The sequence below is a fragment of the Oncorhynchus kisutch genome, linkage group LG17, assembly GCF_002021735.2.
Source record: "Oncorhynchus kisutch isolate 150728-3 linkage group LG17, Okis_V2, whole genome shotgun sequence".
NCBI classification, from domain to species: domain Eukaryota; kingdom Metazoa; phylum Chordata; class Actinopteri; order Salmoniformes; family Salmonidae; genus Oncorhynchus; species Oncorhynchus kisutch.
In genome coordinates, this window is record NC_034190.2 from 11,826,017 (window position 1) to 11,850,372 (window position 24,356).

The window sequence follows — 24,356 nt, forward strand, 5'->3', positions numbered from 1 at the left end:
CGAAGTGTAAACATTGACAGTTATACATAACGTCACACATATGGAACTTCTGTCAGATATCATTCATGATCTAGTAAGACATCAATCAGATGTTCAAATACACTCAAACTGTTCTATTGCCTCTGATGGCGTAACAATCCTTTTTATAAATCATAATAGGAAAACTAAAAAGATGTGTGTCACATCCTGTGTCACATCCTGTGTCACATCCTGTGTCACATCCTCCCTTTCATGGGGAGGAGTGATGAACAGAACGGAAAGGAGGAAGGAATATGGACACTGTCCAACGGCACATATTAATGACCTACATTTAGACCCTGAGAGCTAGGACTTCAATGGTGCTCTGTGCTGAAGCAGCACTGTTACTAATGCCTAGACGGTCAACTCCACATCTTATACCGTGGCCACGACCATGCCACCTTCTAATTGGATACAAATCAGCGGGAATCGTAATAATCAGCAGGATAGGCCTAGAAAAACACACTGTCTGTGAGAGGACCAGGGGAAGGAGGAGGACCACTGTCTGTGAGAGGACCAGGGGAAGGAGGAGGACCAGGGGAAGGAGGAGGACCAGGGGAAGGAGGAGGACCAGGGGAAGGAGGAGGACCACTGTCTGTGAGAGGACCAGGGGAAGGAGGAGGACCAGGGGAAGGAGGAGGACCAGGGGAAGGAGGAGGACCAGGGGAAGGAGGAGGACCAGGGGAAGGAGGAGGACCAGGGGAAGGAGGAGGACCAGGGGAAGGAGGAGGACCAGGGGAAGGAGGAGGACCAGGGGAAGGAGGAGGACCACTGTCTGTGAGAGGACCAGGGGAAGGAGGAGGACCACTGTCTGTGAGAGGACCAGGGGAAGGAGGAGGACCACTGTCTGTGAGAGGACCAGGGGAAGGAGGAGGACCACTGTCTGTGAGAGGACCAGGGGAAGGAGGAGGACCACTGTCTGTGAGAGGACCAGGGGAAGGAGGAGGACCACTGTCTGTGAGAGGACCAGGGGAAGGAGGAGGACCACTGTCTGTGAGAGGACCAGGGGAAGGAGGAGGACCACTGTCTGTGAGAGGACCAGGGGAAGGAGGAGGACCACTGTCTGTGAGAGGACCAGGGGAAGGAGGAGGACCACTGTCTGTGAGAGGACCAGGGGAAGGAGGAGGACCACTGTCTGTGAGAGGACCACTGTCTGTGAGAGGACCAGGGGAAGGAGGAGGACCACTGTCTGTGAGAGGACCAGGGGAAGGAGGAGGACCACTGTCTGTGAGAGGACCAGGGGAAGGAGGAGGGATATTGTGTTGTTTCCCTGATGTCACTAGGTTGAGGCTCCTTTTAGTTTAGGTGTTGGGAGGATCCTTGCAGACTAGGGTCTGTTTCTTATCTGCCCTAGTCAAAACAACAAGTTGTGAGACGTACTATTGAGCCTGAGAAAAAAAAGAATGCTGATTCAAAATGATTGATGTTTGAAACATAAGTTTCAGATGTCAAATTGATACAGAAGTCAGACTAAAACACATCTCATTGTGTAATACAAGTCTGTGTAATATAATATAAATGTTTGTGGTTTGAGTAGGAAGAACAATTTCAGTGATTCTATTGTGCCTACTGTATGACCCTACTACCAGTAATCAGCACATGAAACTAAGGATGAAACTGAGGAACACAACAGGAAGTGGTTGGTGGTGATGCGTTGGGAAAATCGGTGCCTCATTACTTGTTTAAGAGGCAGTAAAAAAATCTCTGGAACCAAAAGCGCCTCTGGCCAAGTCTCCACCTGTAACACCACACTGACACCATCACTGTCCTAGCAGCAGCGGAATGCAGCACTGTGACAGACCTGGGTTCAAATACTAATTGAAATCATTTAAAATGCTTTAGCTGTGCTTGATTGAGCTTGCCTGTTCCAATGGAACCAGTAGAAAAGTCCCAAAAGTTCAAACCCCGCCCACCTGACACTTCAGGCAGATGAAAGCAAACGCACAAAGTATTTGAAAGATTTCAAATAGTATTTGAACCCAGGTCTGGAATGTGACGTATGTTACTAGGACACGGGCAACATGAGTCTTGTGTTGTTGTTGTCACGCAATGCCTCGACTACAGAACACATATTTGAGATGTACTACCATGACAGTCATGATCTGAGTGTCTGAAGGTACGTGGGATGTCCTAGACTGGGGAGAGTGAACATTTTAGTGGGGTTGAATAGGAAATACCGGCAGCACCTACTTGATCTACAGAGAATACTGCAGGGTGTTTATAGTACTGGGAAATCATACTACAGATATGTAGTGCTACCAGTTTGTTCAACAGGAACTGAATGGTGTCTGATGTCAGCTCTACTTTGAAACTCCACGTCATGACGGTCACCTTCCTTTGAGGCTGACAGTGAGCCTTAAGGGTTTACCTGGGGTGTAGAGCAGAACATCTACCGCCTGGGGGCTAGTCCGGTCCAGAGACGGGTTGATCTTGTGTTTCAGGGTCTCTGACGTGGTTTTGGGAACCATCATTGGCACTGCTCAGGATGGACAGACAAGTCAGAGGTCAAACGTTGAATTGAACATCTCCTGAGAAGCAAAAAGATGTTATGAACATGCACTTTCTGCTAATCATTTCAATAACCTTCTGCATAGATTTTGGTATATTTAAAAAAAATATATATATATTTATTTTAGTCATGCTAAAAGATGAACTTTAGCATACCTTCCAGTTTCATTCTGTCAAAGTGTGCTAACTTGGTTGCTGCAAAAATGGCCTTTTGTGACTGCAGACAGCCAACCACTGCATCCATCAACAGGGCGTTGGTCAGAGCCTGCTGCATATACTGGGGGTCCTGAGAGAGACAAATAGACAGAGACAAAGAGAGAGAGACACAAAGCGAGAGAGCGAGACAAAGTGAGAGAGACAGAGAGAACGCGAGCGAGACAGAGAGAAAGAGCGAGAGAGAGAGCGAGAGAGAGAGCGAGAGAGAGAAAGCGAGAGAGAGAAAGTGAGAGAGAGAGAGAGAAAGTGAGAGAGAGAGAGAGAGAGAGAGAGAGAGAGAGAGTGAAAGTGAGAGAGAGAGAGAGAGAGAGAGAGAGAGAGTGAAAGTGAGAGAGAGAGAGAGAGAGAGAGTGAAAGTGAGAGAGAGAGAGAGAGAGAGTGAAAGCGAGAGAGAGAGAGAGAGAGAGAAAGCGAGAGAGTGAAAGTGAGAGAGAGAGAGAGTGAAAGTGAGAGAGAGAGAGAGAAAGCGAGAGAGTGAGAGAGTGAAAGTGAGAGTGAGAGAGTGAAAGTGAGAGAGAGAGAGAGAGAAAGCGAGAGAGTGAGAGAGTGAAAGTGAGAGAGAGTGAAAGTGAGAGAGTGAGAGAGTGAAAGTGAGAGAGTGAAAGTGAGAGAGTGAGAGAGTGAAAGTGAGAGAGTGAAAGTGAGAGAGTGAAAGTGAGAGAGTGAAAGTGAGAGAGTGAAAGTGAGAGAGTGAAAGTGAGAGAGTGAAAGTGAGAGAGTGAGAGAGTGAGAGAGTGAAAGTGAGAGAGTGAGAGAGTGAAAGTGAGAGAGTGAGAGAGTGAAAGTGAGAGAGTGAGAGAGTGAAAGTGAGAGAGTGAGAGAGTGAAAGTGAGAGAGTGAGAGAGTGAAAGTGAGAGAGAGAAAGTGAGAGAGTGAGAGAGTGAAAGTGAGAGAGTGAGAGAGTGAAAGTGAGAGAGTGAGAGAGTGAAAGTGAGAGAGTGAAAGTGAGAGAGTGAGAGAGTGAAAGTGAGAGAGTGAAAGTGAGAGAGTGAGAGAGTGAGAGAGTGAAAGTGAGAGAGTGAGAGAGAGAAAGTGAGAGAGTGAGAGAGAGAAAGTGAGAGAGTGAGAGAGAGAAAGTGAGAGAGTGAGAGAGAGAAAGTGAGAAAGTGAGAGAGTGAAAGTGAGAGAGTGAGAGAGAGAAAGTGAGAGAGTGAGAGAGAGAAAGTGAGAAAGTGAGAGAGTGAAAGTGAGAAAGTGAGAGAGTGAAAGTGAGAGAGTGAGAGAGAGAAAGTGAGAAAGTGAGAGAGTGAAAGTGAGAAAGTGAGAGAGTATATATATATATAAAAACAAACAAATACATTTAAAAAACTACATTCAACTTATTTAATCAACAAAAAATTGTTCCCCCTTTTTGTTCCTTCATAAACCCACTTCTCCACAAAACATACCGCTCCTTCATAAACCCACTTCTCCACAAAACATACCGCTCCTTCATAAACCCACTTCTCCACAAAACATACCACTCCTTCATAAACCCACTTCTCCACAAAACATACCGCTCCTTCATAAACCCACTTCTCCACAAAACATACCACTCCTTCATAAACCCACTTCTCCACAAAACATACCGCTCCTTCATAAACCCACTTCTCCACAAAACATACCGCTCCTTCATAAACCCACTTCTCCACAAAACATACCACTCCTTCATAAACCCACTTCTCCACAAAACATACCGCTCCTTCATAAACCCACTTCTCCACAAAACATACCGCTCCTTCATAAACCCCCTTCTCCACAAAACATACCGCTCCTTCATAAACCCACTTCTCCACAAAACATACCGCTCCTTCATAAGCCCACTTCTCCACAAAACATACCACTCCTTCATAAACCCCCTTCTCCACAAAACATACCACTCCTTCATAAACCCCCTTCTCCACAAAACATACCGCTCCTTCATAAACCCACTTCTCCAAAAAACATACCGCTCCTTCATAAACCCCCTTCTCCACAAAACATACCGCTCCTTCATAAACCCACTTCTCCACAAAACATACCACTCCTTCATAAACCCACTTCTCCACAAAACATACCGCTCCTTCATAAGCCCCCTTCTCCACAAAACATACCGCTCCTTCATAAGCCCCCTTCTCCACAAAACATACCGCTCCTTCATAAACCCACTTCTCCACAAAACATACCGCTCCTTCATAAACCCACTTCTCCACAAAACATACCACTCCTTCATAAACCCACTTCTCCACAAAACATACCGCTCCTTCATAAACCCACTTCTCCACAAAACATACCGCTCCTTCATAAACCCACTTCTCCACAAAACATACCGCTCCTTCATAAACCCACTTCTCCACAAAACATACCACTCCTTCATAAACCCACTTCTCCACAAAACATACCGCTCCTTCATAAACCCACTTCTCCACAAAACATACCGCTCCTTCATAAACCCCCTTCTCCACAAAACATACCGCTCCTTCATAAGCCCACTTCTCCACAAAACATACCACTCCTTCATAAACCCCCTTCTCCACAAAACATACCACTCCTTCATAAACCCCCTTCTCCACAAAACATACCGCTCCTTCATAAACCCACTTCTCCACAAAACATACCGCTCCTTCATAAGCCCACTTCTCCACAAAACATACCACTCCTTCATAAACCCCCTTCTCCACAAAACATACCACTCCTTCATAAACCCCCTTCTCCACAAAACATACCGCTCCTTCATAAACCCACTTCTCCACAAAACATACCGCTCCTTCATAAACCCCCTTCTCCACAAAACATACCGCTCCTTCATAAACCCACTTCTCCACAAAACATACCGCTCCTTCATAAGCCCACTTCTCCACAAAACATACCACTCCTTCATAAACCCCCTTCTCCACAAAACATACCACTCCTTCATAAACCCCCTTCTCCACAAAACATACCGCTCCTTCATAAACCCACTTCTCCACAAAACATACCGCTCCTTCATAAACCCCCTTCTCCACGAAACATACCGCTCCTTCATAAGCCCCCTTCTCCACGAAACATACCGCTCCTTCATAAGCCCCCTTCTCCACGAAACATACCGCTCCTTCATAAGCCCCCTTCTCCACGAAACATACCGCTCCTTCATAAGCCCCCTTCTCCACAAAACATACCGCTCCTTCATAAGCCCCCTTCTCCACAAAACATACCGCTCCTTCATAAGCCCCCTTCTCCACAAAACATACCGCTCCTTCATAAGCCCCCTTCTCCACGAAACATACCGCTCCTTCATAAACCCACTTCTCCACAAAACATACCGCTCCTTCATAAGCCCCCTTCTCCACGAAACATACCACTCCTTCATAAGCCCCCTTCTCCACAAAACATACCGCTCCTTCATAAACCCCCTTCTCCACAAAACATACCGCTCCTTCATAAGCCCCCTTCTCCACAAAACATACCGCTCCTTCATAAACCCACTTCTCCACAAAACATACCGCTCCTTCATAAGCCCCCTTCTCCACAAAACATACCGCTCCTTCATAAACCCCCTTCTCCACAAAACATACCACTCCTTCATAAACCCCCTTCTCCACAAAACATACCACTCCTTCATAAACCCCCTTCTCCACAAAACATACCACTCCTTCATAAACCCCCTTCTCCACAAAACATACCACTCCTTCATAAACCCCCTTCTCCACGAAACATACCACTCCTTCATAAACCCCCTTCTCCACAAAACATACCGCTCCTTCATAAACCCCCTTCTCCACGAAACATACCGCTCCTTCATAAACCCCCTTCTCCACGAAACATACCGCTCCTTCATAAACCCCCTTCTCCACAAAACATACCGCTCCTTCATAAACCCACTTCTCCACGAAACATACCGCTCCTTCATAAACCCCCTTCTCCACGAAACATACCGCTCCTTCATAAGCCCCCTTCTCCACAAAACATACCGCTCCTTCATAAGCCCCCTTCTCCACAAAACATACCGCTCCTTCATAAGCCCCCTTCTCCACAAAACATACCGCTCCTTCATAAGCCCCCTTCTCCACAAAACATACCGCTCCTTCATAAGCCCCCTTCTCCACAAAACATACCACTCCTTCATAAACCCCCTTCTCCACAAAACATACCGCTCCTTCATAAGCCCCCTTCTCCACGAAACATACCGCTCCTTCATAAGCCCCCTTCTCCACAAAACATACCGCTCCTTCATAAGCCCCCTTCTCCACAAAACATACCGCTCCTTCATAAACCCCCTTCTCCACAAAACATACCGCTCCTTCATAAGCCCCCTTCTCCACAAAACATACCGCTCCTTCATAAACCCACTTCTCCACAAAACATACCACTCCTTCATAAACCCACTTCTCCACAAAACATACCGCTCCTTCATAAACCCACTTCTCCACAAAACATACCGCTCCTTCATAAACCCCCTTCTCCACAAAACATACCGCTCCTTCATAAACCCCCTTCTCCACAAAACATACCGCTCCTTCATAAACCCCCTTCTCCACAAAACATACCGCTCCTTCATAAACCCCCTTCTCCACAAAACATACCGCTCCTTCATAAACCCCCTTCTCCACAAAACATACCGCTCCTTCATAAACCCCCTTCTCCACAAAACATACCGCTCCTTCATAAGCCCCCTTCTCCACAAAACATACCGCTCCTTCATAAGCCCCCTTCTCCACAAAACATACCGCTCCTTCATAAGCCCCCTTCTCCACAAAACATACCGCTCCTTCATAAGCCCCCTTCTCCACAAAACATACCGCTCCTTCATAAGCCCCCTTCTCCACAAAACATACCGCTCCTTCATAAACCCACTTCTCCACAAAACATACCGCTCCTTCATAAACCCACTTCTCCACAAAACATACCGCTCCTTCATAAGCCCCCTTCTCCACAAAACATACCACTCCTTCATAAGCCCCCTTCTCCACAAAACATACCGCTCCTTCATAAACCCACTTCTCCACAAAACATACCGCTCCTTCATAAACCCACTTCTCCACAAAACATACCGCTCCTTCATAAGCCCCCTTCTCCACGAAACATACCACTCCTTCATAAGCCCCCTTCTCCACAAAACATACCGCTCCTTCATAAGCCCCCTTCTCCACAAAACATACCGCTCCTTCATAAGCCCCCTTCTCCACAAAACATACCGCTCCTTCATAAACCCACTTCTCCACAAAACATACCGCTCCTTCATAAACCCCCTTCTCCACAAAACATACCGCTCCTTCATAAACCCCCTTCTCCACAAAACATACCGCTCCTTCATAAACCCACTTCTCCACAAAACATACCACTCCTTCATAAGTCCCCTTCTCCACAAAACATACCGCTCCTTCATAAACCCCCTTCTCCACAAAACATACCGCTCCTTCATAAACCCACTTCTCCACAAAACATACCACTCCTTCATAAGTCCCCTTCTCCACAAAACATACCGCTCCTTCATAAACCCCCTTCTCCACAAAACATACCGCTCCTTCATAAACCCACTTCTCCTCAAACAATGGGAGATCTTTTACAGCCGAGAAGAACAAGAATTCTAAATCCACTTTGACTAATCCTTTAAAACCACATCTTACATCCTGCCCATATCCTGTGTCTATTTTATGTTTCCTACTCACAAGAATTGACATCTTAGCTTGCTCCAAAATAACATTTAACAATTGACATTTTCTTTTCTGTTGCTTACTATATTGAAACTCCAAAATAAAAACAGTGTTATTGAAAATCTCCCCTACCGCTGTAAACAAAGAGTCTAGTATTTCAAAGAGAGGTAGGCCAGTTGAGAACACCTTTATTTAACCAGGTAGGCCAGTTGAGAACACCTTTATTTAACCAGGTAGGCTAGTTGAGAACACCTGTATTTAACCAGGTGGGCCAGTTGAGAACACCTTTATTTAACCAGGTAGGCCAGTTGAGAACACCTTTATTTAACCAGGTAGGCCAGTTGAGAACACCTTTATTTAACCAGGTAGGCCAGTTGAGAACACCTTTATTTAACCAGGTAGGCCAGTTGAGAACACCTTTATTTAACCAGGTAGGCCAGTTGAGAACACCTTTATTTAACCAGGTAGGCCAGTTGAGAACACCTTTATTTAACCAGGTAGGCCAGTTGAGAACACCTTTATTTAACCAGGTAGGCCAGTTGAGAACACCTTTATTTAACCAGGTAGGCCAGTTGAGAACACCTGTATTTAACCAGGTAGGCCAGTTGAGAACACCTTTATTTAACCAGGTAGGCCAGTTGAGAACACCTGTATTTAACCAGGTGGGCCAGTTGAGAACACCTGTATTTAACCAGGTGGGCCAGTTGAGAACACCTGTATTTAACCAGGTGGGCCAGTTGAGAACACCTGTATTTAACCAGGTAGGCTAGTTGAGAACACCTGTATTTAACCAGGTGGGCCAGTTGAGAACACCTGTATTTAACCAGGTGGGCCAGTTGAGAACACCTGTATTTAACCAGGTAGGCTAGTTGAGAACACCTTTATTTAACCAGGTGGGCCAGTTGAGAACACCTGTATTTAACCAGGTAGGCTAGTTGAGAACACCTTTATTTAACCAGGTGGGCTAGTTGAGAACACCTTTATTTAACCAGGTAGGCCAGTTGAGAACACCTGTATTTAACCAGGTAGGCTAGTTGAGAACACCTTTATTTAACCAGGTAGGCCAGTTGAGAACACCTGTATTTAACCAGGTAGGCTAGTTGAGAACACCTTTATTTAACCAGGTAGGCTAGTTGAGAACACCTTTATTTAACCAGGTAGGCAAGTTGAGAACACCTTTATTTAACCAGGTAGGCTGGTTGAGAACACCTTTATTTAACCAGGTAGGCTAGTTGAGAACACCTTTATTTAACCAGGTAGGCTAGTTGAGAACACCTTTATTTAACCAGGTAGGCTAGTTGAGAACACCTTTATTTAACCAGGTAGGCAAGTTGAGAACACCTTTATTTAACCAGGTAGGCTAGTTGAGAACACCTTTATTTAACCAGGTAGGCTAGTTGAGAACACCTTTATTTAACCAGGTAGGCCCAGTTGAGAACAAGTTCTCATTTACTGCAACCTGGCCAAGATAAAGCAAAGCAGTGTGACAAAAAACAACAGAGTTACACATGGAATAAACAAACGTACAGTCAATAATAATAGAAACACATATATAAAGTGTGTGCAAATAGAGTAAGGAGGTAAGGAAATAAATAGGCCAATAGTAGCGAAGTAAATACAATTTAGCAAATTAACACTGGAGTGATATATGTGCAGATGATGATGTGCAAGTAGAAATACTGGTGTGCAAAAGAGCAAAAAAAGTAAATAAAACAATATGGTGATGAGGTAGGTAGTTGGGCTGTTTACAGATGGGCTGTGAACAGCTGCAGCGATCAGTGAGCTGCTCTGACTGCCGATGCTTAAAGTTAGTGAGGGAGAAATTAGTCTCCAACTTCAAATTCATTCCAGTCATTGGCAGCAGAGAACTGGAAGGAAAGGCGGCCAAAGGAGGTGTTGGCTTTTGGGGATGATCAGTGAGATATACCTGCTGGACGGGTGCTACGGGTGGGTGTTGTTATGGTGACCAGTGACGCAAGATAAGGCAGAGCTTTACCTAGCAAAGACTTATAGATGACCTGGAGCCAGTGGGTCTGGCGACAAATATGTAGTGAGGGCCAGCCAACGAGAGCATACAGGTCGCAGTGGTGGGTAGTTTATGGGGCTTTGGTGACAAAATGGATGGCACTGTAATAGACTGCATCCAGTTTGCTGAGTAGAGTGTTGGAGGCTATTTTATAAATGACATCGCCGATAGGAAGCTGATTCTAGATTTAATTTTGGACTGGAGATACTTAATATGAGTCTGGAAAGAGAGTTTACAGTCTAGCCAAACACCTAGGTATTTGTAGTTGTCCACATATTGTTGTAGTTGTCCACATAAGTCAGAACCGTCCAGAGTAGTAATGCTAGCCGAGCGGGCGGGTGCAGGCAGCACCCTGTTGAAGAGCATGCATTTAGTTTTACTAGCATTTAATTAAGAGCAGTTGGAGGCCACAGAAGGAGTGTTGTATGGCATTGAAGCTCATTTGGAGGTTTGTTAACACAGTGTCCAATGAAGGGCCAGATGTAGTATACAGAATGGTGTCGTCTACGTAGAGGTGGATCAAGGAATCACCCGCAGCAAGAGCAACATTGATATATACAAAGAAAAGGGTCAGCCCGAGAATTAAACCCTGTGGTACCCCCAATAGAGACTTCCAGAGGTCTGGACAACAGACACACCGATTTGACACACTGAACTCTATCGGAAAAGTAGTTGGTGATCCAGGAAAGGCAGTCATTTGAGAAACCAAGGCTGTTGAGTCTGCCGATAAGAATACGGTGATTGACAGAGTCGAAAGCCTTGGCTAAGTCGATGAAGACGGCTGCACAGTACGGTCTTTTATCGATGGAGGTTATGAACTATTAGACTCAAACTATCCACATCCGCTTGATTTTTCACCAAAATAACTACATCATCAGCATATGCTGAGAGACGAATAGGAGGAATATCCTCTGAAAGGAACACCCCTTCAATGTGACTTCTATTTAGTCGTGGCTCTATAGCAATGGCATACAACATTCCAGACAATGAACACCCCTGTCTAGTTCCTCTACACACCTTAAAAGGAGCACTCAAGCCACCGTTAACATTCAATACACTTTCAATGTCACCATATATGACCCTGATAATGGCAATAAAACCAGAGCTGAAACCAAAAGCCTCAAAAGTGTGCCATAGGTATTGATGTTCAACTCTGTCAAATGCCTTTTCCTGATCAAATGAAATTAGACCAGCATCCAACCCAAAAGCCCTAGAGACGTCCAAAAAGTCCTGAATCAGGGAAATGTTATCCCCTATCTGCCTGCTGGGAACACAGTAGGACTGGTTCATGTGTATGATTTGCCCCATCACCTCCCTCAGCCTGTTGGACAAAGCCTTGGACAGGATCTTATAATCAGTGCACATTAAGGCCACCGGCCTCCAGTTTTTTGGCAGTAGGGTGACGACAGCCCTTCTGCAGCTTATCAGTAGTAACGCTCCGGTCAAACTATCGTTAACTACTGCTAGCGAATCCCAACATAGCCCAAACATACTTTAAAAAGTCAACAGGAAGCCCATCAATGCCAGTGCCCTTCCTCTTTCCATGCAGTGTATAGCTCCTGCAAAGACAATGATTGCTCTAGCTCAACCTGAGCTCCTGCAAAGACAATGATTGCTCTAGCTCAACCTGAGCTCCTGCAAAGACAATGATTGCTCTAGTTCAACCTGAGCTTCTGCAAAGACAATGATTGCTCTAGTTCAACCTGAGCTTCTGCAAAGACAATGATTGCTCTAGTTCAACCTGAGCTTCTGCAAAGACAATGATTTCTCTAGTTCAACCTGAGCATCAGCAGCCACCTATGGGAGCCCATCAAGTAACTGCTGTGTCACCTCTTTATACTCACACCTGTAGAGCTCAGCATAGAACTCTACTGCCCTCTTTCTAATTTCACTTGGGATAGTGAGCTCCTGTCCAACAGCTGATTTGAGGCAATGAGTAATTCTTCTTTGTCCATTCTTTTTCTCTAAACCAAAGAAAAATTTGGATGAGGCATCCATTTCAGAGATTCCCTGGAACTTACTTCTCACCAATGCCCCCTGTGCTCTGATATCCAGCAGGTCTGCCAAATATGGCCTCGATCTCCTGTGGTCTCAACTAACGTCAGGAGTTCCACTATTTCAGACTCTGGGGCGTTCATTGATCTGGTGATATCTCTGGTGACATTCATTGTGTATTGATTACAGAATTGCTGAATCTTGATTTTCTCTACATCCCACCACTGTTGAAGAGATACAACACTGTCCTTTTCAGACCGCCACCTCTCCCAGAAAAAACGAAAACATCTCCTAAAGTGAGCATCACTCAATAAAGTTATATTAAAATGCCAGTGTGTACTTGTGGGTTTTACAGTGTTAATGTCCACCATCTCTGTTACTAAACAATGATCAGAAAGTCCCACTGGGGTTTTACAGCATTAATGTCCACCACCTCTGTTACAAAACAATGATCAGAACACTGGGGTTTCACAGAGTTAGTGTCCACCACCTCTGTTACTAAACAATGATCAGAGCACTGGGGTTTTACAGCATTAATTTCCACCACCTCTGTTACTAAACAATGATCAGAACACTGGGGTTTTACAGCATTAATGTCCACCACCTCTGTTACTAAACAATGATCAGAACACTGGGGTTTTACAGCATTAATGTACACCACCTCTGTTACTAAACAATGATCAGAACACTGGGGTTTTACAGCATTAATGTCCACCACCTCTGTTACTAAACAATGATCAGAAAGTCCCACTGGGGTTATCACACTTGATTTACAGACCTGAGATCGATGCTCAAAACAATACAACCTAACCAACCTGGCCAGAGAGATGGTGTTCCCTCTCACATTAGCCCATATATATTGGCTCGTGCCTCCATTTTGACTCTGACAAATATCACATAGTTAATGTGTTACAATAAAGTGTTTTTAAAAAGTCCTTGAGGCTATGAGGTGCTTTGTGATTTCTATCTAAAATCACTGACTGCACAGTTAAAATGCCCAGCAAGAAATAAATAATCCTCCGTGTTACATTTGTCAATGGTATTTGATAATGTCTCCAAAAAACATACCCTCTCAACTGTCACCACTGGGGCATATACATTTATTAAACACATAGTGAAGTTTTCATATCTCTGTAACTTTTAATAACCTCCCCTCAACTACCTCTTCAACCTCATATGACAAAGGCAAAAAACCTTTTGAGAACAGGATGGCCACAACCCCACTTTTTTTAGTTGTTTTTATGACTACACACCACTGCCCCTACACACCACCCCCCCCTCCCTCACTCCTGTTGCCACAGAACTTAATTTTCCATACTACGGTGCGTTTCTTGTAGAAAACTTGTCACTTCCCTTTCTCTTTATTAACTCATACACTACGGCTCTCCCCCGCCTCCCCAGTCTCTCGCCCCATTTACGTTTAAAGAAGAAATCTTCAAACTGCTCATGGCTGGGAAAGTAGAGTAAGAAACAGAAAACACATCTCTTTACAGAGTTGAGACTGGGACTGAACTCTGCCATTTTCTTTACAGAGTTGAGACTGGGACTGAACTCTGCCATTTTCTTTACAGAGTTGAGACTGGGACTGAACTCTGCCATTTTCTTTACAGAGTTGAGACTGGGACTGAACTCTTCCATTTTCTTTACAGAGTTGAGACTGGGACTGAACTCTGCCATTTTCTTTACAGAGTTGAGACTGGGACTGAACTCTGCCATTTTCTTTACAGAGTTGAGACTGGGACTGAACTCTGCCATTTTCTTTACAGAGTTGAGACTGGGACTGAACTCTTCCATTTTCTTTACAGAGTTGAGACTGGGACTGAACTCTTCCATTTTCTTTACAGAGTTGAGACTGGGACTGAACTCTTCCATTTTCTTTACAGAGTTGAGACTGGGACTGAACTCTGCCATTTTCTTTACAGAGTTGAGACTGGGACTGAACTCTGCCATTTTCTTTACAGAGTTGTCACTCTCGTAACCACTTTCTTCAGTCTAGCGATTTCTGGGCTTGTCAAACCTCCACCCGTTATTTTTGATATCAGAAACTTTGATTCAATAAACAATTCACTTCCATGAAAAAAATCTGTTACATTCTAATCCTGTATATATATATATATATTTCTTCTCTTTTGTCAAATTCAGAAATTGATGTACACTTCCAATCCCATACCTCCTCAATTCTCTCGCTTTTTTGTTGTGACGCATCAGAGGCCTCACTCTCACTATCATCCCCAGAAGAAAACTCCATCTCTACAACCTGTTTATCCTCAACTGATTATCAATCTCTACCTTCCTGTTAGAATCAGCTGGGCTTGACAATCTGGACCCTCTATTTCTGAAACTATCCGCCGCCATTGTCGCAACCCCTATTACCAGCCTGTTCAACCTCTCTTTCATATCGTCTGAGATCCCCAAGGATTGGAAAGCTGCCGCAGTCATCCCCCTCTTCAAAGGGGGAGACACCCTGGACCCAAACTGTTACAGACCTATATCCATCCTGCCCTGCCTATCTAAGGTCTTCAAAAGCCAAGTCAACAAACAGGTCACTGACCATCTCGAATCCCACCGTACCTTCTCCGCTGTGCAATCTGGTTTCCGAGCCGGTCACGGGTGCACTTCAGCCACGCTCAAGGTACTAAATGATATCATAACCTCCATCGATAAAAGACAGTACTGTGCAGCCGTCTTCATCGATCTTGCCAAGGCTTTCGACTCTGTCAATCACCATATTCTTATTGGCAGACTCAGTAGCCTCGGTTATTCGGGTGACTGCCTTGCCTGGTTCACCAATTACTTTGCAGACAGAGTTCAGTGTGTCAAATCGGAGGGCATGCTGTCCGGTCCTCTGGCAGTCTCTATGGGGGTGCCACAGGGTTCAATCCTCGGGCCGACTCTTTTCTCTGTATATATCAATGATGTTGCTCTTGCTGCGGGCGATTCCCTGATCCACCTCTACGCAGACGACACCATTCTATATACTTCCGGCCCGTCCTTGGACACTGTGCTATCTAACCTCCAAACGAGCTTCAATGCCATTACAACACTCCTTCCGTGGCCTCCAACTGCTCTTAAACGCTAGTAAAACCAAATGCATGCTTTTCAACCGTTCGCTGCCTGCACCCGCACGCCTGACCAGCATCACCACCCTGGATGGTTCCGACCTTGAATATGTGGACATCTGTAAGTACCTAGGTGTCTGGCTAGACTGTAAACTCTCCTTCCAGACTCCTATCAAACATCTCTAATCAAATCAAGTGTCGGCTTTCTATTCTGCAACAAAGCCTCCTTCACTCACGCCGCCAAACTTACCCTAGTAAAACTGACTATCCTACCGAACCTCGACTTCGGCGATGTCATCTACAAAATTGCTTCCAACACTCTACTCAGCAAACTGGATGCAGTTTATCACAGTGCCATCCGTTTTGTCACTAAAGCACCTTATACCACCCACCATTGCGACTTGTATGCTCTAGTCGGCTGGCCCTCGCTACATATTCATCGCCAGACCCACTGGCTCCAGGTCATCTACAAGTCCATGCTAGGTAAAGCTCCGCCTTATCTCAGTTCACTAGTCACGATGGCAACACCCATCCGTAGCACGCGCTCCAGCAGGTGTATCTCACTGATCATCCCTAAAGCCAACACCTCATTTGGCCGCCTTTCGTTCCAGTTCTCTGCTGCCTGTGACTGGAACGAATTGCAAAAATCGCTGAAGTTGGAGACTTTTATCTCCCTCACCAACTTCAAACATTTGCTATCTGAGCAGCTAACCGATCGCTGCAGCTGTACATAGTCTATCAGTAAATAGCCCACCCATTTTTACCTACCTCATCCCCATACTGTTTTTATTTATTTACTTTTCTGCTCTTTTGCACACCAATATCTCTACCTGTACATGACCATCTGATCATTTATCAATCCAGTGTTAATCTGCAAAATTGTAATTATTCACCTACCTCCTCATGCCTTTTGCACACAATGTATATAGACTCCCCTTTTTTTCTACTGTGTTATTGACTTGTTAATTGTTTACTCCATGTGTAACTCTGTGTTGTCTGTTCACACTGCTATGCTTTATCTTGGCCAGGTCCCAGTTGTAAATGAGAACTTGTTCTCAACTAGCCTACCTGGTTAAATAAAGGTGTTCTCAACTAGCCTACCTGGTTAAATAAAGGTGTTCTCAACTAGCCTACCTGGTTAAATAAAGGTGTTCTCAACTGGCCTACCTGGTTAAATAAAGGTGTTCTCAACTAGCCTACCTGGTTAAATAAAGGTGTTCTCAACTAGCCTACCTGGTTAAATAAAGGTGTTCTCAACTAGCCTACCTGGTTAAATAAAGGTGTTCTCAACTGGCCTACCTGGTTAAATAAAGGTGTTCTCAACTAGCCTACCTGGTTAAATAAAGGTGTTCTCAACTAGCCTACCTGGTTAAATAAAGGTGTTCTCAACTGGCCTACCTGGTTAAATAAAGGTGTTCTCAACTAGCCTACCTGGTTAAATAAAGGTGTTCTCAACTAGCCTACCTGGTTAAATAAAGGTGAAATAAATAAAACATTACAATCCGCCGATCTTCTCCCTTCTCCTGAACCCTTCTCCTGTTCATCCCTTCTCAGTGGTGTTTTAGCTGCACCAGCGCTAGAGCTGCTACCAGGCTCTGCACGCTCATTCTCTGGAAAATTGCGCACCAAATACCCCTCTCTTCCACACCCAAAGCATTTAATTGATTCAGTAAAAGTGTAGAACACATAATCAAACCCATCAATCTTGAAACTAAAGGTGACCACGGATGATTTAAAACAACTCAACTAATCTATATATTCATTAGAAGTCAACCGATTATATCGGCATGGCTGATTATTTATTTATTTTACCTTTATTTAACCAGGTAGGCAAGTTGAGAACAAGTTCTCATTTACAATTGCGACCTGGCCAAGATAAAGCAAAGCAGTTCGACAGATAAAACGACACAGAGTTACACATGGAGTAAAAACAAACATACAGTCAATAATGCAGTATAAACAAGTCTATATACAATGTGAGCAAATGAGGTGAGAAGGGAGGTAAAGGCAAAAAAGGCCATGATGGCAAAGTAAATACAATATAGCAAGTAAAATACTGGAATGGTAGTTTTGCAATGGAAGAATGTGCAAAGTAGAAATAAAAAAATAATGGGGTGCAAAGGAGCAAAATAAATAAATGAATTACAATTAGATACAGTTGGGAAAGAGGTAGTTGTTTGGGCTAAATTATAGGTGGGCTATGTACAGGTGCAGTAATCTGTGAGCTGCTCTGACAGTTGGTGCTTAAAGCTAGTGAGGGAGATAAGTGTTTCCAGTTTCAGAGATTTTTGTAGTTCGTTCCAGTCATTGGCAGCAGAGAACTGGAAGGAGAGGCGGCCAAAGAAAGAATTGGTTTTGGGGGTGACTAGAGAGATATACCTGCTGGAGCGTGTGCTACAGGTGGGAGATGCTATGGTGACCAGCGAGCTGAGATAAGGGGGGACTTTACCTAGCAGGGTCTTGTAGATGACATGGAGCCAGTGGGTTTGGCGACGAGTATGAAGCGAGGGCCAGCCAACGAGAGCGTACAGGTCGCAATGGTGGGTAGTATATGGGGCTTTGGTGATAAAACGGATTGCACTGTGATAGACTGCATCCAATTTGTTGAGTAGGGTGCCTTACCCCTATTAATTGGGGCCGATTTCAAGTTTTCATAATCGGTATTTTTGGATGCCGATTATGGCCGATTACATTGCACTCCACAAAGAGACTGTGTGGCAGACTGACAACCTGTTACGTGAGTGCAGCAAGGAGCCAAGGTAAGCTGCTAGCTAGCATTAAACGTATCTTGTAAAAAACAATCCATCTTAACATAATCACTAGTTAACTACACATGGTTGATGATATTACTAGTTTAACTAGCTTCTCCTGCGTTGCAAATAATCAATGTGGTGCCTGTTAATTTATCATCGATTCCATGTAACAACTGTTCAGTAGACAGAGAATCACAATCCTCCGGCACATTTCACTGTCATCCGTGGTCACCTTCCCACCAGGGTGACGAAGGCAGACCGTCTGTTTGTGTTGTAACGTCAGCTGCTATCATATCAAGAGAGATATCCATATAGTTTTCCTGATCCTCCTCAACTGAGGCCACATACCCCTGACTCCGTTCTACCACATCCCTCTCAACACTCCCCGCTTGTACCACATCACTTGTACTGGGCATCTACTCCACTACCTGGGAGACTAGCTCCACATGAACCCCCTCCTGTACCCCATCACTCGTACTGGGCATCTCCTCCACTACCTGGGCGACTAGCTCCACATGAACCCCCTCCTGTACCCCATCACTCGTACTGGGCATCTCTTCACCAGTCTGAGGAAATGGCTCCCCAGATCTGTCCTTACCTTCTACAACAATATTTTTCTGCTGCCTATCAGACGCTAAGTTCCCCTCTGGTACAAGTTGGAACTCCGTACCCTCAACACGGACAACTTGTTCCTCAGAAACAGGTGCTTGTGACTGCTCTACCACTGTTGGCCCACCTCTCCCTACATCAGTGGGCCCAGGCGTTACGAGGCCCACCTCTCCCTACATCAGTGGGCCCAGGCGATACGAGGAAGACCTCTCCCTACATCAGTGGGCCCAGGCGTTACGAGGAAGACCTCTCCCTACATCAGTGGGCCCAGGCGTTACGAGGCCCACCTCTCCCTACATCAGTGGGCCCAGGCGTTACGAGGCCCACCTCTCCCTACATCAGTGTGCCCAGGCGTTACGAGGCCCACCTCTCCCTACATCAGTGGGCCCAGGCGTTACGAGGCCCACCTCTCCCTACATCAGTGGACCCAGGCGTTACGAGGCCCACCTCTCCCTACATCAGTGGGCCCAGGCGTTACGAGGCCCACCTCTCCCTACATCAGTGGGCCCAGGCGTTACGAGGACGACCTCTCCCTACCCTTCTCCCTTTTCGGGCAAGCATGTCGCTTATGGCCAACATCACCACACAAAACACCATTGACTAACCGTACTAGCATAAGCCATATACAGTCTGTGTTCATACTTGACTTTAAACGATACCTCCAAAGTCTGTTTTTGGACTCACCGGAGCAAACACCTGTCGCCGAAATGACATAACCTGTTTCAACCCAACCTGTTTCAACCCAACCTGTTTCAACCCAACGGGACAATCTTAATTGAACTTGCAAGCTTCCCAAACCCCAATAACTCGCTCTCCAACAGCTCATTGGGAATAAACGCCAGTACATTCTAAATAGTTACCATTGTTGACTGAGAAAAAAGCGGCGTAACTTGAATAAACATACATTTAAAGAAGAATGCCATGTTCAACCATATGATCTACAAGACGCTCTTCTTTAAGAAGTAAACCATGCTCAACCATATGATCTACAAGACGCTCTTCTTTAAGAAGTAAACCATGCTCAACCATATGATCTACAAGACGCTCTTCTTTAAGAAGAATGCCATGTTCAACCATATGATCTACAAGACGCTCTTCTTTAAGAAGTAAACCATGCTCAACCATATGATCTACAAGACGCTCTTCTTTAAGAAGTAAACCATGTTCAACCATATGATCTACAAGACGCTCTTCTTTAAGAAGTATGCCATGTTCAACCATATGATCTACAAGACGCTCTTCTTTAAGAAGTAAACCATGTTCAACCATATGATCTACAAGACGCTCTTCTTTAAGATGTAAACCATGTTCAACCATATGATCTACAAGACGCTCTTCTTTAAGAAGTATGCCATGTTCAACCATATGATCTACAAGACGCTCTTCTTTAAGAAGTAAGCCATGCTCAACCATATGATCTACAAGACGCTCTTCTTTAAGAAGTAAACCATGTTCAACCATACGATCTACAAGACGCTCTTCTTTAAGAAGTAAACCATGTTCAACCATACGATCTACAAGACGCTCTTCTTTAAGAAGTAAACCATGTTCAACCATACGATCTACAAGACGCTCTTCTTTAAGAAGTAAACCATGCTCAACCATACGATCTACAAGACGCTCTTCTTTAAGAAGTAAACCATGCTCAACCATATGATCTACAAGACGCTCTTCTTTAAGAAGTAAACCATGCTCAACCATATGATCTACAAGACGCTCTTCTTTAAGAAGTATGCCATGCTCAACAAGACACTCTCCTTTAAGAAGTAAACCATGCTCAACCATACGATCCACAAGACACTCTTCTTTAAGAAGTACACCATGCTCAACCATAGGATCAACATGACGTTCTTCTTTAACAACTTTAACAAAAAAAAACACCGCATCTGTGACGCGTAAGCAACATTCTCATATCCTACCTTCTCTCCTACGGAGACCAGAAAGTCCTCCACAGTGACAGTAGCTTCAGTAACACACCTAAAGCCGTGCTGAAGTGACAAGGACGGCATCCCCATGTGGTTCGCCATCAATAAAATAACCACCACCAAGTAAAACAAGAAGGAACACAGAGACAGAGACAGACAGAGACAGAGACAGAGACAGAGAGAGAGAAAAAAAATCTGTTGCAGCCTGGGTCTGTACTTTGTCAACGGTAGGTTATGGGGGGACTCTTTGGGGAGATTCACCTACTGCTCACCTCTTGGCCACAGTACAGTAGACTATATGATCACAGACATTGACCCCTTCTCTCTCAGCTCATTCACCGTCAAGCCACTAAAACCTCTGTCTGATCACAGCCAAATTACGTTGTTCCTCAAAAGAACAGACATGGAAACAACCAGACATTCACAGCCCAGTAAGCGGTACAACATCAGACATTCATACAGATGGGCCCAAAACAGCACAGAAGAATACCAGAAAGCAACCTGTAACCAATCTAACACTCTTAGATAACTTTCTGGATACCACATTCACTCACAGTAACGAAGGCATCATTCTAGCAGTAGAAAACATCCACTATATATTCAGGCAAACAGCAGAGGAAGCACAATTGAAATTGATAAAAAACAAAATAAAAAAGATCACAGATGACAACTGGTTTGATGCAGATTGTAAAATAAGGAAAAAACTTAGAACACCTCCAACCAAAAGCACAGAGACCCAAATAATGGTGAATTACGCCTTCATTACTGTGAGACTTTAAAACTCTATAAACCTAACACTCAGAACCAAAAAGGCACAGTACAACAGCAAGCAGCTGACACTAATTGAGGAATCCATAAACACAAACAACTTCTGGCAAAATTGAAAAAAACTTAATAAATCTGAAAAAGAGGAATTAGCGATATAAAATGGTGACCAATGGACAACTCATTTTAAAACACTCTACAACACTGTTTAAATCGACACAAACGCAGAACAACGCCAAATTCATGAGAAGTTGAATGGATTAGAAAAACCTATTAAGGACAATTAAAATCCATTGGATTCCCCAATTCCTGACCAGGAGCTCTATAAGAAACTTCATGCTCTGAAATTTAAAAAAGCATGCAGACCTGATGGCATCCTAAATGAGATGCTCAAACTCACTAGTGCAACATTTCAATTGGCTATATTAAAACGGTTTAATTTGATCCTGAGTGTAGGTTATTTCCCTGACATCTGCAATCAATGACTCATAACCCCAAACTTTAAAAATGGAGACAAATTTGACCCTAACAATTACAGAGGCATTTGTGTGAACAGTAACCAGGGGAAGGTTTTCTGTAGTATTATAAATGTAAGACTTCTAAACTTCCTTAATAAGCACCATGTCTTGAGTAAAAGCCAAATTGGATTTATACCAAAACATCGCAGAGCTGATTATATTTACACCCTACACACCCTGATAGATAAACATGTCCACCAAAATAATACCAAAATATACGCTTGCGTTATCGACTTCCAAAAAGCATTTGATTCTATTTGGCACACAGGACTGTTCTACAAAGTTATTGAAAGTGGTGTAGGGGGTAAAACATATGACATAATTAAATCAATGTATACTGGCAATACATGCAGCATTAAAATTGGCAAGAAAATAACAGAATTCTTTAACCAGGGGCGGGGCCTTCGTCAGGGTTGCAATCTGAGCCCTGCACTCTTCAATATTTACATCAACGAATTGGCCACTATTCTAGACAAATCCTCAGCCCCTGGTGTTAGTCTCCACAATTCAGAAGTTAAATGCCTTCTCTTCGCAGATGACCTATGCCTGCTGTCACCCACAGCACATGGCCTACTGCAGAGCCTGGACCTGCTAGAGCAATACTGCCAGACCTGGGCCCTGGCAGTAAACCCCAAAAATACTAACATAATGATTTTCCAGAGAAGATCCAGATCTCAGAGAATTAGACCAAAGTTCTCAATTGGTATAAAACAGAGTACTGCACACACTACAATTACTTAGGTTTTAAAATAAGCTCAACTGGACACCTTAATGAGGCAGTGAATAAACAGAGAGAAAGCACGCAGGGCATTCTACGCCATTAAAAAAACAAATTCAAATTCCTATTAAAATTTGGCAAAAACTAATTGAATGTGTCATTGAACCAATTGCACTTTATGGCAGCGTGGTGTGGGGTTCACTTGCAAAACAAGATTTCATCAAATGGGACAAACACCCCATTGAAACCCTGCATGCAGAGTTCTGTAAGATTCTCCTACATGTCCAGAGGAAAACTACAAACAATGCATGCAGGGCAGAATTAGGCCAATATCCACTAATAATAAAAACAATTAAGCAATTGAGCAATTAAGCAATTAAGTTTTGGAAACATCTAAAATACAGTGACTCCCTCTCATATCATTACCAAGCCCTGCAATACCAAGAGCTGAGCAAAGAAAAGAGTCCCCTCATCCAGCTGGTCCTGGGGCTGAGTTCACAAACCTGTTCTACTAACACACTGAAGTCTCAGGACCAGAACATTCAATCAATCAGGATAAACCAAATTACAACACAGTCAAAACAAAACTACATTGCTTATTGGGGGAAACAAGCACAAACAAAGCAAAATGCAGTGCTATCTGGCCCTACACCGTGGCTAAGTATTTGACCATGGTTACTGATCAAAACCTTAGAATAACCTTGACAAAGCACAGGCTCAGTGAGCACAGCCTTGCCATTGAGAAGGGTAGACACAGGAAAACCTGTCTCCCTGTAGAGGAAAGGCTGTGCAACCACTGCACCACAGCAGAACCTGAGACGGAGCTGCATTTCCTGACAAATGTCAAAAATATAAAACAATAAAGAGAGTGTCATTTCCCCAAATTTGAAACCCTTCAAAGACCTCTCTGATGAGGATAGGCTACCCGTCCTGTTGGGGGAGGACGCAGAGAGCTGTGGGTTGGCAGCACACTACATTACTGCCTGCCATAAGTTGAGAGACAGTGTCTGACAGACCAATCAACCTGCACATGTCCTCTACTGTATGCTTATTGTTATTGTTCAATGTATGGTTATTTAGACCCTTGGTTATTGTTGTTACTATTGTCCCGTTGACAATTTGGATTCTTATTATTTTCAGATTGTAAATATCCAAAATAAGCTTTGGCAATATGTACATTGTTACGTCATGCCAATAAAGCAAATTGAATTGAGAGAGAGAGAGGCTATGTCCCAATTATCTCTCCTTCCTCCCAAAGGGTTCATTTGTTCACTAATTTGAAAGGAAATAACTGGTAGAATAAAAATGGTAGAAACTCCCACTAGCCCATGTCTCCACCAATCCAATGCTTAGATTTGTGGGAAAAATATGATATTATTGGGACACACCCAGAGACCGGGATTAACAGAAAGTTTAACGTCACATTTTGACATCCTACCTTGTGGTCGTCTGCCATCTTCCGTCCGGCCCACATCTCCTTAACCATGAGGTGCCAGAGGTCAACCTCCGACTTCAGGTTGACCTCAAACGTCTCTTTCCTCAGGGTGGTCTTGATCTTCAGAGAGGGGATCCTCAGCAGCAGGAAGGGAGCCGAGGAGATCTTCACCTCCTGAGGTACAACAGCCAACTGGTTATTCACAATTCACTACCTGTTA

General features: G+C 44.2%; 1 protein-coding gene across 2 annotated transcripts in view; it reads right to left on the reverse strand.

Annotated features, from left to right (window-relative positions):
• The window catches only part of LOC109907172 (DENN domain-containing protein 3), a 51,402-nt gene that overhangs the window by 6,094 nt on the left and 20,952 nt on the right, over positions 1-24,356 (reverse strand). For both annotated transcript variants that reach the window (XM_020504980.2, XM_031795116.1), the window contains 3 exons: positions 24,140-24,310; positions 2,683-2,812; positions 2,387-2,494 (listed from right to left, as the gene is read on the reverse strand). In XM_020504980.2, the coding sequence (XP_020360569.1) occupies positions 2,387-2,494; positions 2,683-2,812; positions 24,140-24,310 (409 nt within the window). The remainder of the gene's footprint in view (positions 1-2,386; positions 2,495-2,682; positions 2,813-24,139; positions 24,311-24,356) is intronic.